Below are 25654 nucleotides of genomic sequence, written 5' to 3' on the forward strand. Positions count from 1 at the left end.
GTGGAAAGATGCAGAGCCACTTCCCTGTCCTGCTCAGGGCTCGCCACAGCTCTGTTCACACTTCAGCTCTGCCCCAGAGCCACCCTGAACATGTGACAGACACACGAACACGCTGGTGGCCCCAGGACCTTGGTGCCAGGGTGCCATGACCCAGGCTGTGCCAGGAGGGCAGCATCAGCATCCTGCCTGGTGCGTTGGGAACAGCAATCCCAAGCATTCCCACCCCCCTGCCTGCCTTCCTTCCTTCCTTCCACGGCTGCAGCAAATGCCTGGATTTTACCCCAAGATGCCCCCTCTGAGTGTGAGAACTCCTCCTCGGCCCGCTCCCATGGCAACTGTTCCCTGGTTACCCAGCCTCACTTGCTATTCTCATCCCGGTGCAGCTGCGTGCGGCCCCCCCGCGCTGCGCACGAGGCTGTCACCGCTGCCACCGGCCCCGGACCCCAAACCCACCCTGTGTCCCCCACCAGGCTGCCCCCTTTGACTGCCTCACCCTTGGTGACCGTCGTGACCCTCACCCCATGTCACCATGCATGGTGTCCCCTTGGAGGGGCTGTTCCTTGGGCTGAGGAGAAGCACTCCGTTCCCATTCATGGTGGCCCCCCTGAAGCAGTAATTCAGCATGACCAGAGGGCAGCAGGACTCTGTGCTGGCCCCACAGCACACCTGGGACAGCCCAGGAGGGGCTGCGCTGGGGATGGACATGTCCCAGAGGGGACCACAGCATCCCAAGAGCACAAGGCCTCATACCTGTCGTGCCCTGACACTGACTCAAAATATGCAGCAAAGACACTGAGGGTCATCTGTGCGACTCAGGGCTCAGCCAGCATCAGCCTTTTTGCCCTGGAGAGCAATTCCAGCCCTTCCCTGCAGGACTGGAACCAGCAGAGCCCATGGCAGCCCAGAAACAAGGTCCCCACTCCCCTTCTTACAGCCACCAACCCTGTATGGCCCAGAGCAACCTCCCCATGACATGAGAGCAATACAAGGCACAGCAAATCTTTACACTTAACAAAAGGTTAAAAATTTAAATACTCTCCAACTTTAGTGCAAGGCAAGCAAATGATACCACAGGTCCAAGTAGGTGCTCAGCCCCCCTGGGGGGCCTGGCTCAGAATGAGCAGAGGCAGCAGCACACGCACACACGTGTGCACACACACACACAGAGGGGACAAGTTATTGCTCAGGACACAGCTGGGACAAGTGTACACAAGAGGGGACAGGACAAGCTGAATGGAGAGGTGGGCTGATCCCCACGCTGCTCCCCACACAGGGCTCCTGCCCGTGGGTGCAGGAGCTGTGCTGGCTGCCCAGAGCCCCTGGGGACACACACTAAGCTGGTCCCAGCCCACTCACTGTTGGGTCACAGCTTCACATGACCCCGGGAGGGACATTCCCTTTATCACAGCTTTGCTCCCTGAGAGCAGAGTGCTTAATGTGTCTGCTCCTCCACCACTGAGCTGGGCCTGGGGACGGCCACACCTCTGGAATGCACAGAGCTGGTAGAACAGTGCTGCCACCGCCCTGCAGTGTGCCAGGATCAGACCAACCCTGTGGCCACAGCAGCAGCAGGTGCTGGGAGTGGCTGTGTCCAGCTGTGCCAGTGGTCTGGAGAGGGGCTCGGGATCAGCTCCCTGGAGCTGGCAGCACGTGTGAGACAAGGCAGGAGGCAGCAGGCTCCAGCAGACAGGGACACGAGGACAAGGCAGTGACACTCCGCTGCCAGGACACAATGGGGGACGCTTTGGCACAGCCCTTTCCTGTGCCTCGAGGCTGAGCAATGGACTCCGCTGGAGCCAGGACACCTCAGCACGGCCAGAAAGGTCCAGGAAAGATGATTTAGACACCTCAAGGCACAGAAGGCCTCTGTCCAGGACTCCCTGGAACAAAGCTGGGACAGTCACTCCTCCCATAGGAGGACATTTGTGCCTGTGACAGGGTGGGGGCAGTGCAGGCCCCCACCCATAGACTAAAAACCAACATGTGATATGTACAGACCAACATATATAAATATACATCCAACCTGCAGTGCCACTCGGGCACTGTGGAATGTGTCAGCAGAGCTGCTCCAGCCTGGCCTCGGCCCACGCTGGCACCACCCCTCCCTCCTCCCTGGGCCCGGGGCAGCAGCAGCAGCAGCACCAGCACCATCCCAAGGGGCAGATTTGGAAGCGTCCGGGTTTGTCTCGGGGCTCGCCCGCGGTCAGAGGCGCCTCAACCCCGAGTCGTGTGCGGCTGCCAGCCTTGGAATCATCCTCACAGTCTTCACATGCAGACGTATAAAACTGTAAACAAATCCACCTTGTGGGGCCACTGCAACCGTGTCCTTCAGGCTGGGCACTCGGGAGAGGCCGGGGGGTCCCGGGGGCTGGAGAATGAGCTGTGCTCTACAGCCGGGTGGGCTCTTCCTCGCTGTCGCTGCAGTTTCCACAACAGTCCTGAAGTCACAAGGGCAAGGGGAGGGAGGAGGGAGGGAGAGAGGAGCACAGCAAGCAGAGGGTGAGCATGGTCACACAACCCAGCCTACAGCTGCCCTCTGGCAGGGATGGGCCAGGTTCCCTCCCAGCCTGTGTGCAGGAGGGTTACATGGAGGCAAGGGGCAGGAGGGGACCCCCAGACTGCAGAGAACAGTCCAGCTGCATCTGGAGGTTCAGCCCCTGGCAGGCAGACCGGTGAGCACACAGCTGGCTAGCTCAGAAGCTGTGAGAAGCTGGGCTCCAGGGACTGCAGCCACCCAGGGACACAAGCTCAGTGCCAGCACAGACGCTCGGCCCCGCTCAGGGCTCAGCTGGCCACGAGAGCAGCTGAAGCCCTTTTTGCTGAAATGGGAGTCTGAGCACGGGGCAATGCCAAACCCTTCACAGTTTCTCAACCCTTCTGTGTGTCCCAGACATCCGGAGAGGAGTGAAGGGAACTTCCCAGAGCCCCCTGGGAGCAGAACTCCCAGCAGAGCAGTGCAGGGGCAGTGCGGGGGCAACTCTGGCTCAAGCTGAGGGCAAGGCCTCCCCCACAAAGGCAGCAGGAGCAGGGATGCTGGATTAGTGGCTCAGGGGGCAGTTACAACAACAAGCAGGTTGTGCTCTGCCAGGGGAAGGGAAAAGGCACTGAAGGATAACACTCCTCTTTCCCAGATCTTGCCATGTCCGTGGGCCACCGGGTATTTCCCTGAGCAGAGCAGCCAGGAGTGACTGCTCACCTCTGGAAAGAGAAAACACGTGGGAAATCACAGCTCAACCCCTTCTACAAACAGCTGCCCATCCTCTAGCAGGTCCTGGCTGCCTGGGGAAGGGCTGGGTATCCCCAGAGCTGGCTCCGGCTAGGGCAGCCCACTGAACTGCAAAGCACAACTCGGAGCTTGCCAAGGAGCAGGAGTCAGCACCAGGTGGCTGAGTGCATCCAGAGCCAACCATGCTGGAGTCCTACAGCTGCACACAGCTGCTGAGGCAGCAGCCCAGGCTTTGCCAGGCCTGGAAAGAAGGCAAAGACTGTCCCAGGCAGACAAACAAGCCCACAGCAGCTGCAAGATGTTTCTGTTCTCCTCATCCCTCAAAAGAGCTGCTCTCTGCCTGGCTCAAGATCTGGCAAAGTGCTCTGGGGAGCCCAGACAGCCCATTCCAAGAGCAAGGACTTGTTCAGGGATGGTATTATTCATGTCAGAAGGGAGATGATTAAATATTTTATAGTCTTCAGCATCTCTCTGCCTAGGTGACTCCAGCATGTTTAGCCAGCACACTCCTTTCCAGCCCCCTTGACTCCCCCAGCACAGGGAGTGCCAGCCAGACAAGGGCTCCTTGCACAGGTGCCCCTGAAAGCTCTGGGCTCTGGCCACCCAGCACTAGGGGAGACTGCTCACTGCCCTCTCATGCCCACCTCCCTGCCAGCCCTGCCTGGCACAGGCAGGAGCAGGATCACTGTTGCTGAGATACTGGCTGGGGAGGAAATGCTGGGCAAACCCTTACCTGTCTGCTGAACAAGCGCTGGAGTAACCCTTTTTTGGGCTGTGGAGAAGGCTGTCCTTTCCAGTCCAGGTCTGGGGGCACTGTGCCATCTGTGCTAAAGACATTCAGCTCCTTAAAACACTCTGTCTCGATCATCTGGAAGAGGGAAAAGGAGGCTGCAGCAACTGCCACATGGAGCCCATCACCGAGGGCCCAGAAGAGCATGAGAGCAGTGGGGACAGCACAGGGACACTGTCCTTGGCCATGGTGGGCGCAAGCAGGAGCAAAGACCCACCTCGTTCTGCCAAGGAATGGGCACACTCCCTGTAGCAAACTTCTGGTAAAAGTCGTTGTCTGTGGGCTCCAGCTCCACCCCTTTCACCGTGGAGAACTGCTCGATGTCCAGCACATCCTTGCAGTAGATGGCCTGGGGCTATGCAGCACAAAGATTGCTCTAATGCCAGGCTCCACCTTGATGCCACCACCTCCAACTGCTGCTCATGGCTAAGCCAAGGCCACCTCTCCCTGCAGCCCAGAGCTTGCTGGACCCCTGTTCTGCCAGCTCCAGGGAAGGGGATGGGCCCCATCTCCCCATGCCAGGGCTCCCTCCTCCCTTGACAAGGTCAGGAACAGATGGGCACTTACATCTGGCTTGAAGGGAGGGTCCAGCATGCCAGCTTCCAGCCTCCTGAAGTTGAGGTGCTTGAAGAGAGGGTGTTCCTTCACCTCCTTGGCCCCAGCTCCTCGGCACCCCAGGCGCTCCAAGGGGTCCTTGCACAGGAGCTGTGACACAAAGGAAATCATTGTTCAGGGTGAAGGGTGCTCTGTGCAGGAGCAGCCCTGGGTTCCTGCAGTGTGCTCTAGGGAGAGCACAGGCCTGCCTGGCAGCTGGGCAAGGAACGAAGGCACTTTGAATCCTCCTGTGCTGCCTCATCAGAACCAAGGGAAGCTGCTGGAGGGAGAAGCCCCAATGTCTTGCTGCTGCATGCACAGGAGTGGTGGGAGTGAAGGGACAGGGCTGCACAGCCATACCATGGTGCAGAGGGAGTGACAGGGCTGCATGGTGCAGAAGGAAGGGACAGAGCTGCACAGCCACACCATGATGCAAAAGGAGTGACAGGGCTGCACAGCCATACATGGTGCAGGGTGAAGGGACAGGGCTGCACAGAAACACCATGGTGCAGAGGGAGTGAAGGAACAGGGCTGCACAGCCACACCATGGTGCAGAAGGAAGGGACAGGGCTGCACAGCCATACATACCATGGTGCAGAAGGAAGGGACAGGGCTGCACAGCCACACCATGGTGCAGTGAAGGGACAGGGCTGCACAGCCACACCATGGTGCAGTGAAGGGACAGGGCTGCACAGCCACACCATGGTGCAGTGAAGGGACAGGGCTGCACAGCCATACATACCATGGTGCAGAGGGAAGGGGACAGGGCTGCACAGCCATACATACCATGGTGCAGAGGGAGCGGGCGCAGGGCGAGAACTTCTCCGAGTACTCCTCCTGCACCTCCTTCACCAGGCGCTCCACCTCCTCCCTCTTGATCTTTTTCTTGCGCTGCTGGAAGGGGGACTGGCCCTCGATCATCTCGTACACCAGGCAGCCCAGAGCCCACCAGTCCGGGCTGAACGTGTAGCGCTCGTTCTTCACCACCTCCGGAGCTGTGGAGCAGGGTGAGGGATGGGTGAGGGATGGGTGCGGGATGGGTGAGGGATGGGTGAGGGCAGGGACAGCACAGCTTTGGAACCACTTTTTGGTTAAAGCAGCGTCACTTACCCATGTAGCCAACTGTCCCCACCCGGCCCTTGATTGTTTGGCCCTCTGGCACATGCACAGCCAGTCCCAGGTCTGAGATACGGATGTGCCCTGCACAGAGGAGGGGACAAGTTAACAGGAGAAAGCCATGGGGCAGTGTTTGAAGCTGCCAAAAACACAGGGAAACCCTGGTTCAAGCAGAGTAAGAAAACCTCAGGCTCACAGCTCCTCTTGCCCCTGCACTCACCATGGTCATCCAGTAATATGTTCTCTGGCTTCAGGTCCCTAGGACGGAAGGGACTTGATTAGCAAGAAGCCTGTTGTCAAAGCAAAGGACACGAGCAACAGCCACATCTCAACAAGTCACAGATAAGGATAAGCAACTTCAGGATGCAATGCCCCTGCCTCAGGCACACAGATAACCTTCCCCTCACCCTCTGTCCCAGAGCTGACCCTGCAAGCTCTCCCCTCCTGGCCAGAGAGGTGGAACACAACAACCTTCAACCCTCTGCACTGAGCCTGAGGATGGTTCCCTCTTTGCAGGTGCAGAACTCAGTATGGAGCAGAGGCTTCTCTGCTTATCCTGCCCCAGGGCAAGGAAGGACCAGAAGGGACTTCCTGGCCGTGTTTAGCCATGCTATCCTAACACTGCATCACGCCCCTGTGAGTCCACTTGTTTTCCCTCCTCCCCAGCTCTTGAGCACGTTGGGGCAGCCTACCCTCCTTTGTTCTAGTGTCAATACTGCCCAGGGAGCTCAGTGCCTGCCCTGAGCCATTCACAGCACGATCACATCCTGTTCTTGGCGATCATTTACCAGCACAAGGAAGCCAAGCTAAGGTCTCCCTTTCTCCCATAAGATTAGCTTTCTGTTCCCGATTCCTCTCACTCAGTTCTGTGCTGCTTTCAAGCCTGAGGTTATTTTGTTGACCCAACTGGGCTGGTGAGAGCAGCAGGAACCCTCTTGCTGCTGCAGGCCCTACAAGCTCTCCCAGCAGGGGCAGGCAGCACGCACCTGTACACAATCCTCTCCTGGTGCAAGTCCTCCAGGCCACAGCAGATCTCAGCAGCATAGAAAGCTGCCCTGGGCTCCTCGAAACCAGCCTCTCCCATGTGGTAGATATGGAACTTGAGGTCCCCTCCATTCATGAGGGTCAGCACTAGGCAGAGAGCATCTTTAGTTTCATATGCATAGGCTAAGCTCACCTGCAATTCAGGGCAGAAAGGCTGTTAGAAGACACAGCTGGAACAGGGAGGTGCCCACACTGCCACAGACACTTTGCCACCCAAGCAGCCACTCACAGGCTCAGGGCTGGGCCTTTGCCAGCAGAGGAGGAACTGTGCAAACCCAGGGAGGACATGGCAGCACCCAGCAGTCCCAGCACACCCCCAGCTCTCCTCAGGTAGGACACTTTCCCCAAGACAAAGCTGCTTTTCCCCATGGGCAGGCAGCACTCAACAGCAACACTGGTGTTCATCTGATGAACCCTCTGCAAAGGGAGGCTCAGCTTTCCACACCTCAGTGCACCAAGGCAGAGCTCCCAATCACACAGCTCAGGGCTGGGCTTCTCCCCAGATCACTGTCTGGAGAGGCAGTTCTCACTGTTTACTTGTGCCCCAAAAGTCACAAAGGTGCCTGTAACCCAGATGGGTGTTTGGGGCTGACTGTGGGGGCATTCACAGCATGTTATGGAGGCAGTAAAGGTCCTGCCACACCCCAGCCTTGTGAGAGATGTGCAGCCACCAGGACCCTGCACCGTGGGCAGAGCCTGCTCCTGCCTCTCCACAGCAGGTGAGGAGCACAGAGGGGCCAGGCCGGCTGGTTGGAGGAAGAATCCAGCATTGCAGCGAAGTGAGAGCAATTCCTATGTACTTACTACAAACCTACTGTTCACTTTTTCCAGGATCTGTTTTTCATTCAGGGCCATGGCTTCTCCCTTCCTCTTTTTGATCCTTTTCTTCTCCAGTTTCTTGCAGGCATACATCTTCCCTGTGGCACGCACCTGGCAGGCACACACCTGGAGGGAGGACAAGGCTCAGCATCCTCCCTTTTCCAGAGGTTCTGCTCTCAGGAAGGGGCACAGGAAGGCAAAGAAGCTCATTGTCAAAGCAAAGTGACAGTGACAGCTGCTCCAGATGTTACAGAGAAGCAAGAGCCAGCTCTAATGCCTCAAACACCTTTAGCAGCACCATGGCTGGTGCATAGGAAGGCAGAAGGCCACTCCATAAACAGAAGGAAGCCTGCAGGAAGTTTTCAGGAGTGCAGTTTGCCCTATTGAGACACAGGGAACTGACCTACCTGACTGCCCAGTTAGCAGTAGGCACCACAGGGCTTGTGCTATCAACCCCACCCAGCACCTCCCACACCTCCAGCAGCTGGACAGAGGTGAGCTCCTGCTTCTCAGAGAGGGCTGACAGGTCACACAAGGCCCAAAACACAGCCCAGCACAGAGCCCCACAGCCAGCAGCAGCTGCCTCCAGGTGCTGGAGCAGCTGGTGGCACCCTGATGGCCAGCCCAGATGTGCCTCTGGATCAGGCAATGGGGCTGCCTGGTGCCCTGAGTGCAGAGGAAGCAGTGGTTACTCACCTCCCCAAAACCGCCCTTACCCAGCACGCGGTACTGGCGGAAAGTGTTTTTGGTCACTGGCTGCCTGTGAGGGAAAGGAAACCAGAGTGAGATGTGGCAGTGAGAGGGCTCCATGCCCTGGCCTGACAGACTGTGTCTCACCCCAAACCCCTGCCCAACCCAGCCTTGCCTCCCCACGAGGCTGGGGCTGCTGCTGGTGCCAGTAAAGGCCAGGCTCTTGGCTCCTGCCAGGGCCCAGCATGGGAAGGAGCCCTAGGGAGCCCTCAGGGAGGCTGTGTGAGGAGGGTGCAGGTTCCCCAGAGGGGAGGGCAGCGTTACCTTTCCAGCCATTTCCACTGCAGGAAGCGGTTGAAGTACAAGCTGTCGAGGTAGTCGGCAAAGGGAGCCACGCTCAGGTAGTCGTGGATAAGCCTAGGAGAGAGCAGAGCCAGCATGGTTCCTGAGAGCTGGTCACAGCCCTCGAAACAGCCAGCAGCCCCAGGAAAGAGGAGGTGAACAGCCCCAAAAGACTCTGCCATCCCTCACCCAGCCTGGTGCAGAATCACCCACACAGCCCCGCTCCATGCCGAGCCTGGTGCAAAGGGAGGTGCGTGGGAGGTACCACTGTGACAAATGCAGCACCCTGGGACCCTGCTGGCACTGCTAATTGTGGCCTCTTGGCATCAGCCAGGGCTGCAGGACAAAGGGGTACAACGGGACCCTGGCACTGCCCCCCTGCTCACAGGGCAAACGTGCACACCGGCTGTAATCAGCTGCCAGCAACATTCAGCAGCAGGCGCTGAGCTGTTCACTATCAGTGAGTATCCAGCACAAAAGGCCACAGGGGATCCTGCTCCAACGAGCTAACTGCCTTGGAGAGCTGTGCCAGGGCTGCCCAGCGGAGTGAGGAGCCTTAGACACAGTGTCTAGCCTGGGAGCACGCATCAAGGAGAGCGGATGGGCTCTCCCCTTTCAGAGCCTGCCAAGAGCAGGCAGGGCCCAGCCCGGAGGCTCTGCATTCAGACACGGCACTGGTTACCACACACCGAGCTAACGCTCCCCAGAAGACTGCAGCAAACGTGTTGCCACAGCCCTGCTCTCAGTGAGGCAACAACTCCAGCTACTGTGCAGGGAGGGGTGAGCTGCAAGCCTGGCTTGCCCAAGAGCTTCCGCTTCACACCCGGAGCCGGGACCTCGGCCACTGCCTCTGTGATGGGAACAGAGGTGACCTTAGAGCCCTGCAGAAGAGCCAGAGTGACCCAACCACACCAGCCACTGCTGCACAGGCAGGACAGGACAGCTGGCTCACACTGCAGCTATGGGCTCAGCTCAGCAGGAGCCTACAAGATTCTGGCACAACACTGGGCATAGCATTGGTACAGGGTCTTCCCAAATGGCAGCTCCAGCTGGGAAGACTGACAGAGGTTTCTGCAGCAGCTTGTGATTCCCAGAGCACAAGATATCCTTGTGCTTGCTTTCCTGGAGCTGGGCTGCAAACTGCTGGTCCAAAACTCCCCAGGCCCCAGCCTCAGCAGCAGCTCTCACTCTCCAGGAGCAAGGGACCAGGGGCACAAGGTGAGTCAGCTGCAGATCATCCCCGTGCCATGTGTGACCTGCAGGCACAGCCCAGCCCTCCAACTTACTTAGTGCATTCCTTGAAGAGCTCCTTGGAAGGTTCCTGCTCCAGCCTCTCACAACAGGCATCCACCAGTTGTGAGGGAACTTCAGGCACGTGGTCCTCACTCTGGGGACAAAGGGATGGAGTCAGACATAGGGAGCAGAGCACAAGGGTCCTGCTTAAGGGTCAGTGGGCAAAGCAGTGTGGCAGCTTCTGAGGTGGTGGGGTGGCTCAGCACGCTGGCTGTGGCAGGACATGGGCAATGTCAGCTGTTGGCTTTCCAACTGTTCTACCCTCACAGGCAGCAAACACAACCCTCTTACTCACGTTCGGCTTCAAGTACTTTTCAATCAGGTGCTGCCCACATTCCTTCCTCTTCTCATCTGGAGCCACTTCGTACCCTGCCTGGAGAGAGCAGTGTGAGGGGCAGTTCCAGCCTTGCTACTGGGCAACAGCTGTGGAGCAGCTACACTCTCTGCTCAAAGTTTCCCATACTTTCCTTGAAAACCAGATCTCTAGCAAACATCTCTCAAAGCAAAAGGCCCAGCCCTATCTGGGCTCTGACTCATGGGCTCTTCTTACAAGAAAATCCTACTGCCCAGGAGTACCCAGCCAACCAGTTCATGCCCAGGGTGTCAGGAACATCCCTGCCTCCCCCAGTGAAGCCTGATGGGCTCTGCTCTTACCACAGCATCCAGGAACTTGACGCAGCGCGCGAGCTCGGGGCGCGTCTCGCAGAACTGCCGGAACAGCATGTGCCCGATGGGCTGCTTCTCGCACAGGCTCTGGTAGTCCCGCTCTGCAAACGAGGGCAAGGTTACCCCAACAAACCCCAAAGGAGCAGTCCCAGCCCAGGCAGTGCTGGGGGTACTGTGACTCCTCAGCTGGGCTGCTGACAGGTGCCACCAGCCTGAGACTCCCAGGAGAGTGAAGCGCATCCAGTGGGACAAGGGACACTGCTGAGGTTTTATGTTCCCCTATGGAAGATGCTCTTCCCTGAAAGAGGATTGACCTTGTGCTCTGTTCAGCCTGAACCTCTTGTTCCTACCAAAGGACCTCCATATCAGCTGCTTGCCTCTGATCAGCTGATCAGCTCTCTCCTCTCTCCATAGAGATCAACCAACTACTCCAGCCACACAACTTTCCTTGGAACATGAAGAGCACACCAAGCTTATCTCAAGGCGGATCTTCCAAGCCAAGAGTTGTTCTGATGGCTCCTTCAAACCACTTGTGTTCCCAAAGGCCCTGCTGGAAGCAGCAGCATCAAAATGGGAGGCACCATTCCCACAGATGCCTTGCTGATGTGCACACAGCAGTCAGAACTCCCCTCTCCATGGGACAGCCACTTGCTCGTACATCAACTCTGGAGGATTCCTCCTACCCCTCTCTGAACTCTGGCAGCCCACGCATAAATGCCTTTGACTATCCAGAGCACTTCCAGTTCTCTGCTTTCTTCCTCTCCTTCCACTCAAGAGACGTCTGATCCCAGGCCAGAACTCATTTCTGTGACAGCCACTGCCACCAGGGCTGCCTGCAGAGCAGATGTGCAGCTGCCCAGGGGATCCCAGCGCTGGGTACTCCCAGCCCTCCCCTCCCTGTGCAGCAGTTTCTCCCGAGGAAGCTGCAGCTTCCTGAGGGTGCAGGAGAGTGCAGAGCCAGGCAGGCTGTGCTGGGGGAGGAGGTGGCCTCACCAGCTCCACAGCACCAGCCGGTTTCCTTGTGTCTGCAGGGGAAGGAGTTCCCCTCAGCTGGGGAGGACCTGAATCTGCTGTCGGCGAGATCAGAAGCTTTCAGCTGCCCTGCTCGCTGCCCAGGCTCACACGAGGTTACTCCCTGTGGTCAGGGCACAAAAAGCTTAATTCTGCAATGGGCAACCAGCCCACTGTGCCCACAGTCCTGCCAAGACTCCGGAATAGGAAAGAAACGCCTTTCCAGAGACTGTGAGGTGGAAAGAATGACACCCCAGCCAAAGAGTGCCCAAGCACAAGGAAGAGGGTCATCTCTACCATGGGAAAACCAAGAGAAACTGCTGGCACCTGGGTCAGAGCACTTCTCACGTGCCTCTCTGAGGGGAAGTGAGACACTGGTGGTGACAGCCACTGGCTGAGAGGGACTTGCTTCCCAAATTTTCACAAGGTCACTGTCCCAGATAGCAGGACAGCACACACAGACCACCAGCACTCAGCGCTGGCAAATGGGTTAAGTTCAAGGCTGGAAAACATCGTGACAGCCACAGGAAGGGTGGCTGCAGGCACAGGGTGCACCAAAGCTCAGGGAAAGTTCTGCAAGTCAAAGAAGGGATTTGGATGGTCAAGATGGGAGCTGCAAGGAGAGCCCAAGCCTGAGCCCTGTTCAGAACTGAGACCTTGCTCCAGAGAGGCAGCAAATCCAAGGCTGGAGTCACCACACAGTCACTCTGACCGTGAAGCCAGCTCCAAGAGATGGTGCACAGGTTGTGTGGCAGAGGGAGGTGGGGACAGCCTGCACTGGGCTGCTGTGAACTTGAGGGTTACAGTGTGGATGAGTGAGGTTGAGGTTCTCCAAGCACCACAGTTCCATGGGGCCCAAAGGACTGCCAGGACTGGAAAACCTGGGCAGGGTAGAACTGGGAATTTGAGCTGCAGAAACCTCCCAAACCCATTTGTTTCAGTGGCACTGGCTCTGAAACAAGGCCAGCGCTGTGCCACTCTCCAGCTTGCACCCTCTGTGCCCCAAAACAATTTCACATGATCTCAGGACCAAGCCTGCTGCACAAACAACATTAAAACCATGAAGAGTACAAAGTACAGACTGAAAATGACAGGCCAAGCCCTGCTCAACGCCAGTTCTCATCCACTCCACACAGCAAGAACCCATGTTTACTGCTTGAACGTTAGAAGCTGAGGTCTATGGAGCTGAGCTGAATCCAGCCAGGGAGAACAGAGAATGTTAGCAGGACTTTTGTTATTTTTGCAAAGGCACCCCAGAGTGACACTCCAAAACCCTGCAGCATGGAACAGGTCTGTTTGACACAGAAGGTGATGTTCCCCTAGAGAAGCTCATCGCAGCCTTGCAGATGTATGGCTACATCATCAGCCACTTACCCAACCATTATTTCCTCCCTACACTCTGCACTCCAAGTAATCCTGGCTGGGATTTGCCCTGTTGTACGTCCCTGACACTCAGCTTGGGGTGCACACCTCCCACCCAGCCCTGCATCTCACCCAGGCTCTGCCGAAGGTCCTCGCAGAGGCTGATGTGGGGGAACTGCAGCATCTGGCGCCATTTCTTGCTCTTGCCTTTCCTGTTTCCTCCACCACCTGCAGGGCACACAAAATCAATACCATGAGTCAGGAAGCAAAGGTGTCTGGCTGCACCCTAGCCTTGCCTCCAAGTCCAGGCAAGGAAAACAAGAATGACGTGGTGACACCATCTCCTCGTGGGACCAAAGTGTTGGAGCCTCGGTTGGAAATGGACAGACCAACCTCTGGCTGCTGAACAAATCCCAAACAAGAACCTGAAGACTTTTCATGATGGGACAATCCCACCAGTGTCCACAGCCACAGCAGTTCCTGGCTCCCAGGCCTGTCCCCAGCACCTCTGCATAGCCAATCACCCCTCCAGGCCATGCCTTGCTTGGTGTGAAACTCTTCGTGCTGCTGTAAGGCCACCTACTCATTCCAGACTGATTGCCTACTCCAGGGAGGGGCTCTCACATGGAGGACATGAAGCTGGGAGACAGGAATTCCTGCTCTAATCCTGCCTCCACAGACAACTCGCTACATTGCCTGGGGCTCATCGCTTCAGTTTCCCACCTCTGAAGTGGGGACACTCCCACCTCTCTCCAGAGATAAGCCAGCCTCAGAAAATCCAGATCCAAGAACCAGGTATTACCTCAGCTTCAGCTGCTGGAGTCAATGCCCAGTGGTGGGAAAGCTTCTAGATAGACCAAAAAATTTACATCATAGCAAGCACTCAGTACCGATTGCTGGGATCAGCCAACCTCCAGGGATTGCTCTCCCAGTGCCAACACACACAATTTCCCACCTCTGTTTGGAAATTCATTAAATCACCCTGCCAAAATGGTCGGGCCAAGAGTTGGGCTCAAGGCCCGGCCTTCTGAAATTACACGGGGGTTGAACATAATTTATCAGCTCTTGAGAAACACACTCATAACACTTTCCTCCACTGCAGATGCAGTTCAGCCCCAAACCCTAGACACGACACGGAGAACCAGGTGGGATGGGGCCGTCCTGGTCATTGCCAGGTGGTTCCAGCCCCAGGTCCGAGCCCCTGGCACGCCGAGGGTCCCTGCACTGCATCTGCCCCGCAGCAGCAGCAGCAGCAGCAGCAGCAGCTGGGCTGCACAATTGTACAAACTCAGGAAGGAAGTGACTCAAGGGTGAGCAGGGCTGGAAGAAACCAGCGGCGCAGACACCTTGGTGTCAGCCACAATGCGGCGGATGGGGGCAGCGAAACCAGGGCAGGGGAGGACAGGCCATCCTCACCCCAAGAGAGCTCAAGGAAAGGCAGAGCAGAGCCCCACGGCACCCGGAGGTTGCCTTTCCTTGAGTTGTTTGCTTTGAAAGGAGGCTCCAGTGGTTCTCCCCCGCCCTCCCAGCACTGCAGAGGGGAGCTGGGCTCCTGCACAGCCACCTCCAGCACCCCTGGCCTGGGGATGGGGCAAGGAGTGAGCTGCTTCCACCCAGAGCTCAGCAGGAGCAAGCTTCAGGGCTGGGTGGTGGATGAGAACTGGTCTGTTGTCCCTCTGTCAGGGCAAGGGGGACAGGGATCCTCCAATTCCCTGGGCAACACCAAACACAGGGCACGGTCATGCCGTGGTCGGTTGTCAGCAGCCCCATAGCACACTCCAGCTCAGCTCTGCACTCCCACACCAACCTAGGAAGCTCCAAAAAGGCTGGGCTGGAGCTAAGAACCCAGCCCTGTTGGTTCTGGCCTGCAAAGCAGCTCTGTCCTGTGACAGGAGCTGTCTGAGCTTACCCCAGTGGCCACCACGGACAGGCAGCACGGCCACCTGTGGCTCTCACGGCCCCAGAACCACCTGGCACAAGGGTGACACTGGGCTGTTCCTGCCTGCAGACTGCAAACAGGAGCAGCAGCCGGCCAGCACCTCGTGCTGCATCAGTGCCAAAACTCCACTCCCCAAGGGCACCACAGGAGCCGGTCTCTCTCTGGGTCACTCCGTATGGAGCTGGCCCCATGCCTGGAGGTCACAAACCCTGCTGCTTCCTGAACCAAACCCTGCCCTGGTTTTGAACCAAACCCTGCTGCTTGGTTATGAACCAAACCTCGCCATGATGAACCCGAACGTCACGGTCCACCACGGTCACTGTGCCAGGAGTACTTACACTTAGCCTGGTTCTAAAGCAGCTTGGAAGTGCTTCTGCCCATGCAAATTTAATTTCGCTGCTTTTTGCTCCCACAAATCTAATCTCCAAAGCGCTCTAACTGGATTTCAGCGGCTCTCTCAGGCTCTAGCATGGCTCGGTCTGGCCAATTGCACCCCACGGGGCAGGGGGGACCGTGTTTCTCCGGCATAAATGGGATTTAATGAACTCATCAATGCCCGGCCGGAGCGGATCTTCTGTGCAATGGACCGGGTTCCTGTGTGAGACATCCCATCCCCTCCTGGGCCTGCTCCCCTGCATCTTCAGGACATCCCACACGGAGGGCTGGAATTCAGCGTGGCCCGGAGCAGCGGGAGCGCTGGGGCTGAGCAGAGCTCCGGGAGCCCCGCAATGGGGCCGGGGCTGCTGTGAAGGCGGCGGACGGGACGGGACGGGCGGGGCTCCCCGCCGAAGTTTCGGGATCGGCCCGTGTGTGGGAAGCAGCATTTACCGGACTGAAATTAACTTTTTTTTTCCTCCTACGGCACCCAAAGTTGCCTGTCCGCTGTGCCGGGGGAGCTGGAGCAGCCCCGGAGCGGGCACGGCGGGACGCGGATGGGGCGATCTGCACCGGGGAGGCGGCGAGGCCGCCCGGGACGGAGCGCAGCACCCCCGGAGCGAGCACAGCACCGGACGGGCGAGCCGAATGCCTGTGCCCAGCCCGCGCCGCCACCTCCCCGCTCCCCGCCAAGGCCGCGATGCCCCGGGAGGGACCGCCCCGGCCGAGCCCCGGGGCGGCACCACCGGGGCCCGCAGCCCGGGCCTGCCGCCCCGCCAGCTCCGGTGCCCGGCGCCGCTCACCTTCGCGGGCCTTGAGCAGGACGGTGTTGGCGACGATGTTCTCCAGCTCCATGGGCCCGCGGGCGCCGCCGCCTCCCGCCGGCTCCGCTCCCCGCGCTCGGCCCGCGCCCGCCGCCCCCCGCCGCCGCCGCCGCGCCCCGCCCCCGGTGCCCCGCCCGGCCAATGCCTGCCCTCGCTCCTCCCGCGCCGCGCTCCCATTGGTCCGCCCCTTCATTAAGCCCCGCCCCCTCCGCACCACCACGGCCCTCCAGTAGGTCCCGCGAGGTGCTGCGGACGGGGCGGGGCTAGAGTAGTGACGTCATCCGGCGGCCACCGACGGAGGGCTGCCGGGACGAGGGGACGGGCGCTGATTGGAGGGTGAGATGTCACTCAGGGCGCGCCGCGAACGGATTGGGAGAGAGTCAAGTACGCCCACACGGGAAGCTCCGCCTTCCACATCATCTGATTGGGCGTGGAGCTGCCACTCAGCCGCAAGACGAGTCGTGATAGGTCAATCTATGGGGTGGGGCCGATTTGTTGAATATAAATAAGCGTCGGGGCTCAGTGGAAGCCGAGAGGGTTTCCTGGACTTTGTGGGAGGTCCCGGTCCCGGTCCCGGTCCCGGTCCCGGTCCCGGTCCCGGTCCCGGTCCCGGTCCCGGTCCCGGTCCCGGTCCCTCGGGCGGGGCTGTCTCCGCGGTGTCTGTCCTGTTCGAACCAGTGACATGTTTAGGGGAGCCTCCCCACCTTCGCAGCCTCAATAAAGCCCGAGCGGCCTCGCGTGTTTCCCGGTGTCTCGGTCCATCCCGGTCACGGGATGTGCTCCGGTGCTGTGCCCCGTTTCTGCAGTCACCGCTGCCCTGGAGGCTTGGGTGTTCTCATCCCCCAGCGCAGCTGACCCATGTGCCGTTCTGGTGTTTGAACTCCCGCCAAATTCTTTACACCAATTATTCTCTCTAAAAGCCATTTTTTAAAACTTATACCAAAATTAGCAGCAGCGTTACCTTGTCTGAAGAAAAGCTGTGCTATGGGAACCTCTTCCCACCTGATTCCCCACACACCTGGTTTCCCTGCAGAGCTGGCCTGTGCTCGAGCATCCCTCGATGACCTGTCACTCACCTGCCCATCTCCCTGCCTGTTCTGAGCACAAAACCACTCCTTAATCTTCTTACACCAAGTGGTGTCTGCCCTGCTTTGTGCTGCTCCTGGCTTTGAGGTGAGGACATCACCTCTGCCTTCCCATGGCTTCTGTCCCTTGCTCCAGCCCACAGGAGATGTCTCCTTCCCAGCAGGTGTGGGGCTGGTGCTGGCCAGGGCAGGGAGGAGATGATGGGCACGTCCCTCCCCTGGTGTCTGTCAGCGGCAGCCTGGGCCCACAGCAGGAGAGGATTTGGGTTCATGTCCTCAAGCTGTAGTGAGGATGATAATAACACAAATTACTCCAAGCACTCACTGTCCCTGCAGTCAGTACTGCTGTGCCCTTCAGCATCCACTGGGAATCAGATGTCACATCTTCAGGGTATGAATCTGCAGCGATTAGGAGGAGGAGGATGCTTTGCCCTGCCACACCTTGGGGGTAATCTCTCTGTCACTGCCTGGAGGGATGAGCTCATGGTGTGAGAGCTCCTCTTTTAGAGCTGCTTTCCTTACAAAGCATGTTTATTTTGAACTTAAAATGAGATGACTCTGTTTCCATCCATTTCCAGCATTAACCCTTGGGTTGCTATTTTCTGTTTCCTCCCACCTGGCATTCTGTAGTACCGTTCCCATCACTGACAAGGCCCATGGACAATGGGAGGCTGCTGGAGCAGCACCAGTGTCCAGAGGATCCTGATGTCCCCAAGAGACCCAGCAGCAGCTCAGGTGTGGCACTGCCACTCTACTTTTCAGCTCTGTGGAGGGGAGCTGTGTGCTCACGCCCAGGAGGATGGGCAGTGCCTGGTACCCTCTTGGCACCAGGGTGTGTGGCCAGGGCACTGTGGGTGCTGCCAGAGGGCTGGTGCCCCCGGGAGAACTGACCTGGCCGTGTCCCCACTAGTTGCCCTCGTCTGGGTATTTTTAGCAGCAAAATGTTGTTTGGTTGTGAGAAGGAGGAGGGCGGCTGCGGGAGGGGAAGCTGGGTGGCTGTGATAGGGCAGCTCCTTCCGTGGGCAGTGCCTGAGCAGCTCCAGCCACCGGGGCCAGACCCCTCTGAGGGTCAGCACTGGAACCCATCCCATCCCATCCCATCCCATCCCATCCCATCCCATCCCATCCCATCCCATCCCATCCCATCTCATCCCGATCCCACTGGGAACCTCTGCTGACTCCAAAGCTCACACCATGAGCCTCCCCACATGGGGCCAGTGATGGCCCAGGGATCCTCAGTGCTGAGAGTGCCCCCGTCCCATCCCGTCCCGTCCCATCCCATCCCATCCCATCCCATCCCATCCCGCCCCCGCAGAGCCCAGCTAAGCTGCACCCACCCTGACAGGGGCTGGGAGGGCTGGCAGGGGCCAGTGTTCCTTGAGCTCCAGCTCCCAGGCGCCAGCAGCTGTTTTTAGCCCAGAGAAAGTCCAATGTTTTGAGATTTTCTATTTTAAGCAGCAAAGCTGAAGAAGTGGAGCAGCCCCTGACCTCCGGGTGTCTGTGCAGAGCGAGGCAGGCAGCCAGGCAGGGTGGGTGTGGGGCGCTTTTTGCCCCCCAAGGGGGATGTGGTTGTCCCTGGGTCTTCCCCCCACAGCTGCCTCTGTGGCCTCTTGCACGTCGGGCTGTGCTGGAGCCTGTTCCCATGCGATCCCATCTCTGAAACTCTCCCAGGGGAGAACGGCCTTTCTGGCTCTGGGATGTCATTCCTGCTTTCCCTCCTGCAACAAGATCCCACAACAGTCCCCGAGCAGGATGTGGAGTGTTCCATGCCAGACCTGCAGTTCTTGTACCCTGTACGTGTGTGCCCTCACAGAGCCCCCATGGCATAGCACAGCTGTCCCAGAGGGGACAGAGAGGCACAGGGCTCGGGCTGGGCTGCTGTGGTGGCACAGCCAGTTCAGCCCAGAGCCGGTGACACTGCCACGGAGAGGTTTTGTCTCCTCGCAGCAGCTGTGGAGTCCATCCCCCACACAAGGAGAGTGCTGGGGGGCACAGACATTCATCTGAGAGTGGGGAGGGCTCACTCAGCAAGTTGTCACCACACTGCTGTGTGGGGTGATGCGGGTGACAAAAGGTGCTGGCGGTCAGTGCTGCTTTCTGGGCTCCCTGCAGGCAGACGCCAACCCCAGGCACAGGATTTGGTCCCGTTTTATTCAATCCTGCAGTTCCAGAAGCACCTCGAGCTGCACACTGGCACTGCCATCCAGGGCCTGTGGTGTGGCTGGGTGCTGTGAATGCTGAGCAGGGCTGGGGGCCACGTCCCCAGTGTCCCAGCGGGTCCCTAAGAGCGGTGCCGGTGTGGGACGGCCAGGAGCCGGCGGAAGGCAGCTCGGAAGTCCCGGTTGAAGAGGGTGTAGATGAGAGGGTTGACGCTGCTGTTGCAGTAGCCGATCCAGAAGAAGAAGTTGAAGAGGGGCTTGGAGACACGGCAGCCCTGCCCACAGAGAGCCCCCAGGCTGTAGGTGAAGAAGAAGGGGAACCAGCACAGCACGAAGGCGCCCATCACCACAGCCAGCACCACAGTGAAGCGCCGCTCCCTCGCCCTCACCAGCCGCCGGCGGCACAGCAGCATGCTCTGGTGCTGGCTCCGACGGCGCCATCTCAGCATCCCCACACCCGACACCTTTCTGTCACCGCTGGCAGGGCACGGGGAGCGGGCAGCGAGCCGGGCGGCCGTGCGCCCGGCGGTCAGGCGGTAGATGCGGCAGTACACGGCCACCATGACGAGGCAGGGCACGAAGAAGGAGGCGGCGCAGGAGGCCAGCACGTACCAGGTCTCCTGGCTCAGCTGGCACTCCCGCCCACCCGGCCGCGGCCGCAGGAGGGGTGGCAGTGCCACCAGGGCCGCTGCCGCCCACACCGCCCCGATCATGGCCCTGACCCGCCGCGGGTTCCGGCGCAGGTTGAGCCGCGCCGCCCGTGTCACGGCCCAGTAGCGGTCGAGGCTGATGGCGCAGAGGTGCCCGATGGATGCCGTGCACAGCAGCACGTCCAGCGCCAGGTACAGGCTGCACCACAGCCCGCCAAAGTACCAGTAGCCCATCACCTCGTTGGCCAGCGAGAAGGGCAGCACGAGGACGGCCACCAGGATGTCTGCCGAGGCCAGGGACACGAGGAAGAGGTTCTGTGGGGCTTGCAGGGCCCGGCTGGTGGAGATGGCCACCACCACCAGAGCGTTGCCCAGCAGCGTGGCCAGCAGGATGGCCAGGGCTGCCAGCAAGATGAGCCCCGTGGCTGCAGGTGAGTGTGGGGCACTGCCGGCGCCGCTGCCGTTACCAGAGGAGTTGGGAAGGGCGCTGCCCGGCTCCATGCTGGCCCGGCCCCTCACGCAGATGAAGCCCCATGGGGCTTTCCCCCACCCTGCTCACCGGTCCCGGAGCGGCTGTGGGCGCAGTCCCAGAATCGCTGAGTCCCTGGGGGTTCTCCTGGCTGCCACCACTCCTGCACTGACCCGGTCTGGTGGCGAGGTCGTCCTGGCCCGGTGGTTGCCCGGCTGGGCATGCAGGACAGCGGCGGGGTCAGGAGCACCGAGAGGCTCCCACGGCAGCGCTACTGGCTCTGCTGGTCCCAGTCCGGAGGAGGGCGGGCGGGAAGGAGGGAGGGAGGGAAGGGTGGGCCGATATCACTGGCAGGAACCCAAACATCTGTGGGCAGTGGGAGAAGCTGTTATTGCCATTTAAAGGGCTCCCTTCAGGGTCACCACGGCAGGAGAGCTCCAGCCACGCGTGCCAGGGTGCCCGGTGGTGCAAGGGCACTGCAACCCAACCATCCTGAATCATCATCCTGCTGATCCCAGCTCAGCAGCACCAAGCAGCCCAGGACCTTGCTTGGCTGTCCCGTGCTGTGCCTCAATCACTGATATGCTGCTGTGGCACAGAGTGGGGCGCTTTGGACCCTGCCAGCTCAGCCCTTTGGGGACAAGGTGGGGGGAAAGAAGATGCTGCTTGTGACAGCTCAGTACAGGTGGCTACAGAGCTCGGGGTTTAGCTGTGGAATCATCACCATGTGCCCCACAGAATGAGTGTTTGGTGTGTCCCCAGCACGAGCTGGGCTGAGCAGTGATAGTGTGAGGGGTACCTGTGACAGAGGGAGGACCCAAAGAGACACACACAGGGGTGTCAGCACTCCCCCTTTATTAGACACAGCTGAGCAGGGACAGGGGACACCAGCGGCCACAGGAGCAGCAGCCCGGGTGAGCACAGCCAGCTAGAGCCGTGTGGCACCGTGCGGGAGCGGGCGAGGGGAGCCCACCCGCGTGCTGGGGCTGGGCATCTCCTCGGGGTAGGAGAGGGCAGGGTTGTCCAGCCCCAGCCTGGCCTTGTCGCGGGGAGCGCCCTCGGGCTCCTCCCAGCCTTCGGGGCTGCGGCAGCGGTCGGTGCAGCACAGCGTGGCCTGGGTGATGACACGGTCCAGCGGCTGCAGCGAGTGCATCCAGGCCGGGAGGAAGTCCCAGGTCTGCAGCCACTTGGGCAGGCGCCCGGGGCTGTGCGCCTGCAGCGCGTTCACCAGCCCCACGAAGAAGAGGAGGGCGAGGAAGGGCGCGCCCACCCCCACCAGCGCCCGCCAGCCCGCCATAGAGATGCCGAAGATGAGGGAGGGCAGCAGGAGGAAGCAGATGATGAGGTAGAGCACGGCAAACCAGCGGTACTTGGCCGTGCGCTCGCCCAGCGCCTTGGCCATGCGGATGGGCAGGCGGGTGAAGGGCAGCGGGTACCACAGCAGGATGCCCGAGATGTTGAAGAAGAAGTGGCACAGAGCAATCTGCAAGGATGGCATCCCCATCAGGTGGGGCACGTGGGCATCCCCCAGCCTCTCCCCTGCCTGCTGGCCCCATCCAGCCCATCCACAGCCCTGGACTGACTGTACCTGGAAGGAGCTGGCCAGCTTGTCCCCAGGGCTGGCCAGGGCAGCCAGGATGGCAGTGGTGGTGGTGCCAATGTTTGAGCCCAGGGTCAGTGGGTAGGCACGCTCAATGCTGATCACGCCCAGGCCTGTGGGAGAGGCACCCTGTCACTCCTGGCAGTGCCATCCCCATGCTCTCCCAGGTAGGCCCAGCTCCTTTTGTCCCTCTGAGTGCTTTAGCACCCACAGGCCAGAGGATGGCACATGGCAGGGCATGAGGAGTGTCTGGGACTCACCGATCAGGGGTGTGATGGCCGAGGTGAAGACAGAGCTGCTCTGCACCACGAAGGTCATCCCAGCACCCACCACCATGGCGAAGTACCCGGTGAGCCAGCTGAGCGGGTGTGGCAGGTCTGCCAGGGTATGGCCAGGGCATGGACACAAACAGGGACATGGCCACGGCCACATCAGGCCTGGGGGCCAGGGGCAGCCAGGGACGGGTCTGAGGATGGCAGGTGGAGATGGGCATGGGTGGCCCATGGGTGGCATGTGGTCCCCATCCTACTCACCAGTGTTGATGACCTTCTGGATGGCTTTGGCCACCTGCCCCTTGAGCAGGGAGTTGAGGAGTTTGACCAGGAGGATGAGGCAGGTGCAGAGCACGACAAGGGACCCGGCCAGCAGCACCAGCCCCACGGCCAGGTCGGGCAGTGGTGTGTCGGTGAAGAGGTGCTCACCTGCCCCACAGCACGGCTGGACAAGGGGCTGGGGCTGGCCCGGCCCCGCTCACAACCTGCCCCCGCAGACAGCCCCACACCTGGACCCCAGTGCAACATCTCCCAGCCCTCTCCAATACTTCTCCATCACACATACAACCCCCAGCCCCACTTGCACCTCTCCAGCCCCATGCCCTGTGCCCCAGCCCTGCCCAAGCCCTCCACAGCCACTCACACTTCTTCCTGGTGACGTTGTGAAGGACCTCAATGCCCTTAGTGCTGCAGTGCCCGGGGGATGTGCAGTTTGGGGGCGTCCCAAGCCCCACAGAGGCCATCTGCAGGGAGAAGGTGGGCTACAGCTGGCTCCACAGTGTCCTCTGCCAGCCCTTGCCAATCCATCTGTGGGAGTGTTTGGTGGCCCCAGCAAGGCCACGGGCCCCTCACCTGTGGGGTTGCAGGGCCACACCAGACGCGGATGAGGCTCCGGTTGCGCAGGCTCTCGTCCCCTGTGGCGATGCCCGTGATCACAGACTTGTCCAGCTGCAACAACACACGTGTTGGAGAGGCCACCTGGGGGCTAACAGCACCCTCAGGCTGGGGACATCTTCACTGGCATGGGGACACCACTGCCAGCCTGGGGACACTGGGATACAACCGCCATCAAAGGGACACCAGTGCTGGGGGACATCACCACCAGCCTGGGGCATACATAACAGCTGAGGAGACCTGGATGATGAGCTTGGTGAAGGGCTCTGTGATGATCTTCAGCAGGTCAGGGGCATCTTTCCCGCTGCGGATGTTGAAGGTGGCCACAACCAGGCGGGTGACGTGGTGCAGGTACCCACTGACCACCTCCAGCGGCAGCAGCACCAGCACTGACAGCCAGTTGAAGCAGTCGTGCACCGTGGCACCAGCGAAGGCCCTGTGCAGCATGACGGGGCTCGTGGGTGTGAGGTGGTGCTGAGGAGCTGCCCCCAGCCCCAGCAGTGTCCCCTGAGCCATGCAGCTCTCACCGTTCAAACTCGCTGCGGTCGCCAGCCTGCATGAGGGCCACGATGGTGTTGGTGACCGAGGTGCCGATGTTGGAGCCCATGATGATGGGGATGGCAGAGCGCACCTCCAGCACTGCGGACAGACAGACAGACCTGCTAGCTTTGCACGGCCCGGCTCAGGGTGAGCCCAGCCAGCCATCCTCTCCCTCAGCCTCTGGTCCCCAGCAGCCTCGTGGGCACACTCACACCCTGAGGAGACCATGCTGACGATGATGGAGGTGGAGGTGGAGGAGCTCTGCACCAGCACGGTCACCAGGATGCCCACCACCAGCCCAGCCACTGGATTGGAGAGGATGGCGTTGTCCTTGAAGATGTCCCCTGCCACTTTACCTGTAAGGGAATGTGAGTGCAGGCTGCTGGCTCTGCCAGTGGCACCAGGTTCCCGGGCATCCCTGCCACCCTACTACCTCCAGCCAGCTGGAAGGCAGAGCTGAGCACGTCCAGAGAGCACACGAAGAGATACAGGAACCCAAACATCAGGGGCACCTTTAGAAGGGAGACACAGAAGGACTGGACCCTGGCCCAGCACCCGAGCTCTGTGCAAGACAAGAGAGAGTGTTAAACTCCTGCTGTGGCATGGCTCCTACAGCCTTGTGCCACTCTCATGGCTCCTGGCAGCCCAGGGCTCATGTCCCCAGCTATGCCACCTGGCCCAGGGTCCCCTCCATCTCCTCCCACCCTGGAGTGCCTTGTGCCAGCTGCCCCATTGTCCCTCAGCTCTTCCCACATCCTCCCAGGACACTGAGGGTCTCCATCAGCACTCCCCTCCCAACCTGGCACCCCACAGTCCTGGCACCCCAGGCGCCTCTGTCAGATCTCTGGGGTGTTCCCCAGCCCAGGTGCTGTGAGACCCCCATGCCCCTGGGGTCTCACCTGGCCTCTGCAGCTCGTCCAAGCCCAGGCAGTGTCCCTGCCAGGGGAGCGCGTCCAGCTCGAAGCGCTCGCGGCCCTCGCGCAGGCGCCCGGGAGAGCCGGGGCAGGGGAAGCCGTGCTCAGGGCAGGGCACGGCGCTGACCGTGAAGGGGCAGCCGTGGGCACCCGGCAGCCGGTGCAGGGCTGGGGAGAGACAGCAGCTGTGTTACAGCACAGTTACCTCCCTGCAGAGCAGGGCCCAGCACTGCCTGGGACAGCGCCTGGTCAGAAGCAGAGCTGAGGAAGAGGAGGAGGAGGAAGAGGAGGAGGAGGAAGAGGAGGAGGAGGAGGGCTGGGGGCACCTACCTTGGGGGCTGGGGCAATAGGCAAACTGTGGCCCGTGCACAACCCTTCCTCCCCGCACTGGGCAGCGCCCGGGCAGGACGGGGCTCTCGGTCCGGTAGGGCAGCATGGCTCCTGCTGAGGCTGAGCAGAGGTGGCTGCGTGTCACCACAGCCGTGCTGCACCAGCTGGCACGTCCCCCCAGATCCCTGCAGTGCTGGCACTGCTGAGTAGCACCACGCCATCATCAGTTGGGCCGCCAGCTGCTGCCGTGCCACCCCAAGGGCAGGCAGGGCAGGCAGGGCAGGCGGGGCAGGCAGGAAGGGGACTCCTCCTGCCCAGGCCCCGGCTCACCTGGGGCTGGCCGGGCACTCAGGGCAGTGCCACTTCCACATGCCACATCCACGCGTCCCTCCAGCGAAGTGGCCTGTGGGGCACCACGGCCCTTTATACACAGGCCAAGAGCAAAGTCTAAGGAGCCCCGTGTCGCCCCTCGCCTCCGCTGGCTGCTCACCTCCTCCCCAGAAATTCCTGCAGTTAATGGGTAACCCCCACCACATCCTGGTCAGCCAGGGCGGGATGGGGCACGTGCCCCCGGGGTACCGGGGCACTCCTGGGCTCGGGGTGAGCTCAGCTGCCATGGGGATGAGCAGAGCCAGGCACTGCTGGGGCCC

At 60.3% G+C, this 25654-nt stretch overlaps 3 protein-coding genes across 3 annotated transcripts; all 3 read right to left on the minus strand.

The window, feature by feature from the left end:
• Window positions 1-1148: 1148 nt before the first annotated feature.
• Window positions 1149-16158, minus strand: GRK6 (G protein-coupled receptor kinase 6). Its single transcript, XM_058815655.1, has 16 exons — window positions 16071-16158; window positions 13086-13181; window positions 10569-10681; window positions 10210-10287; window positions 9908-10008; window positions 8604-8696; window positions 8286-8349; window positions 7575-7715; window positions 6713-6903; window positions 5947-5984; window positions 5721-5810; window positions 5397-5605; window positions 4584-4721; window positions 4234-4371; window positions 3960-4094; window positions 1149-2438 (listed from the first exon to the last, which is right to left on the minus strand). Exons 1-16 carry the CDS (start codon window positions 16120-16122, stop codon window positions 2388-2390), a joined length of 1728 nt encoding a protein of 575 aa, XP_058671638.1. The 5' UTR covers window positions 16123-16158; the 3' UTR covers window positions 1149-2387.
• Window positions 16159-19457: 3299 nt separating this feature from the next.
• Window positions 19458-20486, minus strand: LOC131564864 (alpha-2Da adrenergic receptor-like). Its single transcript, XM_058815477.1, has one exon. It carries the CDS (start codon window positions 20484-20486, stop codon window positions 19458-19460), a length of 1029 nt encoding a protein of 342 aa, XP_058671460.1.
• Window positions 20487-21340: 854 nt separating this feature from the next.
• Window positions 21341-25380, minus strand: SLC34A1 (solute carrier family 34 member 1). Its single transcript, XM_058815330.1, has 13 exons — window positions 25335-25380; window positions 25005-25124; window positions 24660-24842; window positions 24194-24322; window positions 23973-24116; window positions 23748-23859; window positions 23461-23656; window positions 23179-23274; window positions 22970-23069; window positions 22588-22755; window positions 22315-22431; window positions 22043-22167; window positions 21341-21937 (listed from the first exon to the last, which is right to left on the minus strand). The coding sequence occupies exons 2-13, from the start codon at window positions 25108-25110 to the stop codon at window positions 21383-21385; spliced, it is 2031 nt and encodes a 676-aa protein (XP_058671313.1). The 5' UTR covers window positions 25111-25124; window positions 25335-25380; the 3' UTR covers window positions 21341-21382.
• Between the last annotated feature and the right edge of the window lie 274 nt (window positions 25381-25654).

This window comes from Ammospiza caudacuta, chromosome 16 (assembly GCF_027887145.1).
Source record: "Ammospiza caudacuta isolate bAmmCau1 chromosome 16, bAmmCau1.pri, whole genome shotgun sequence".
NCBI classification, from domain to species: domain Eukaryota; kingdom Metazoa; phylum Chordata; class Aves; order Passeriformes; family Passerellidae; genus Ammospiza; species Ammospiza caudacuta.

Coding starts and splice junctions, on each gene's coding strand:
- GRK6 (XM_058815655.1), bottom strand. CDS start 16,122: ATGGAGCTGGAGAACATCGTCGCCAACACCGTCCTGCTCAAGGCCCGC. Junction 13,182..16,070: donor CCTGCTCAAGGCCCGCGAAG/GTGAGCGGCGCC, acceptor TGTGCCCTGCAG/GTGGTGGAGGAAACAGGAAA. Junction 4,095..4,233: donor CCATTCCTTGGCAGAACGAG/GTGGGTCTTTGC, acceptor TCCCTCTTCCAG/ATGATCGAGACAGAGTGTTT.
- LOC131564864 (XM_058815477.1), bottom strand. CDS start 20,486: ATGGAGCCGGGCAGCGCCCTTCCCAACTCCTCTGGTAACGGCAGCGGC.
- SLC34A1 (XM_058815330.1), bottom strand. CDS start 25,110: ATGCTGCCCTACCGGACCGAGAGCCCCGTCCTGCCCGGGCGCTGCCCA. Junction 23,070..23,178: donor GTGGCCCTGCAACCCCACAG/GTGAGGGGCCCG, acceptor TTCTCCCTGCAG/ATGGCCTCTGTGGGGCTTGG. Junction 22,168..22,314: donor GGCCATCACACCCCTGATCG/GTGAGTCCCAGA, acceptor CCTCTCCCACAG/GCCTGGGCGTGATCAGCATT.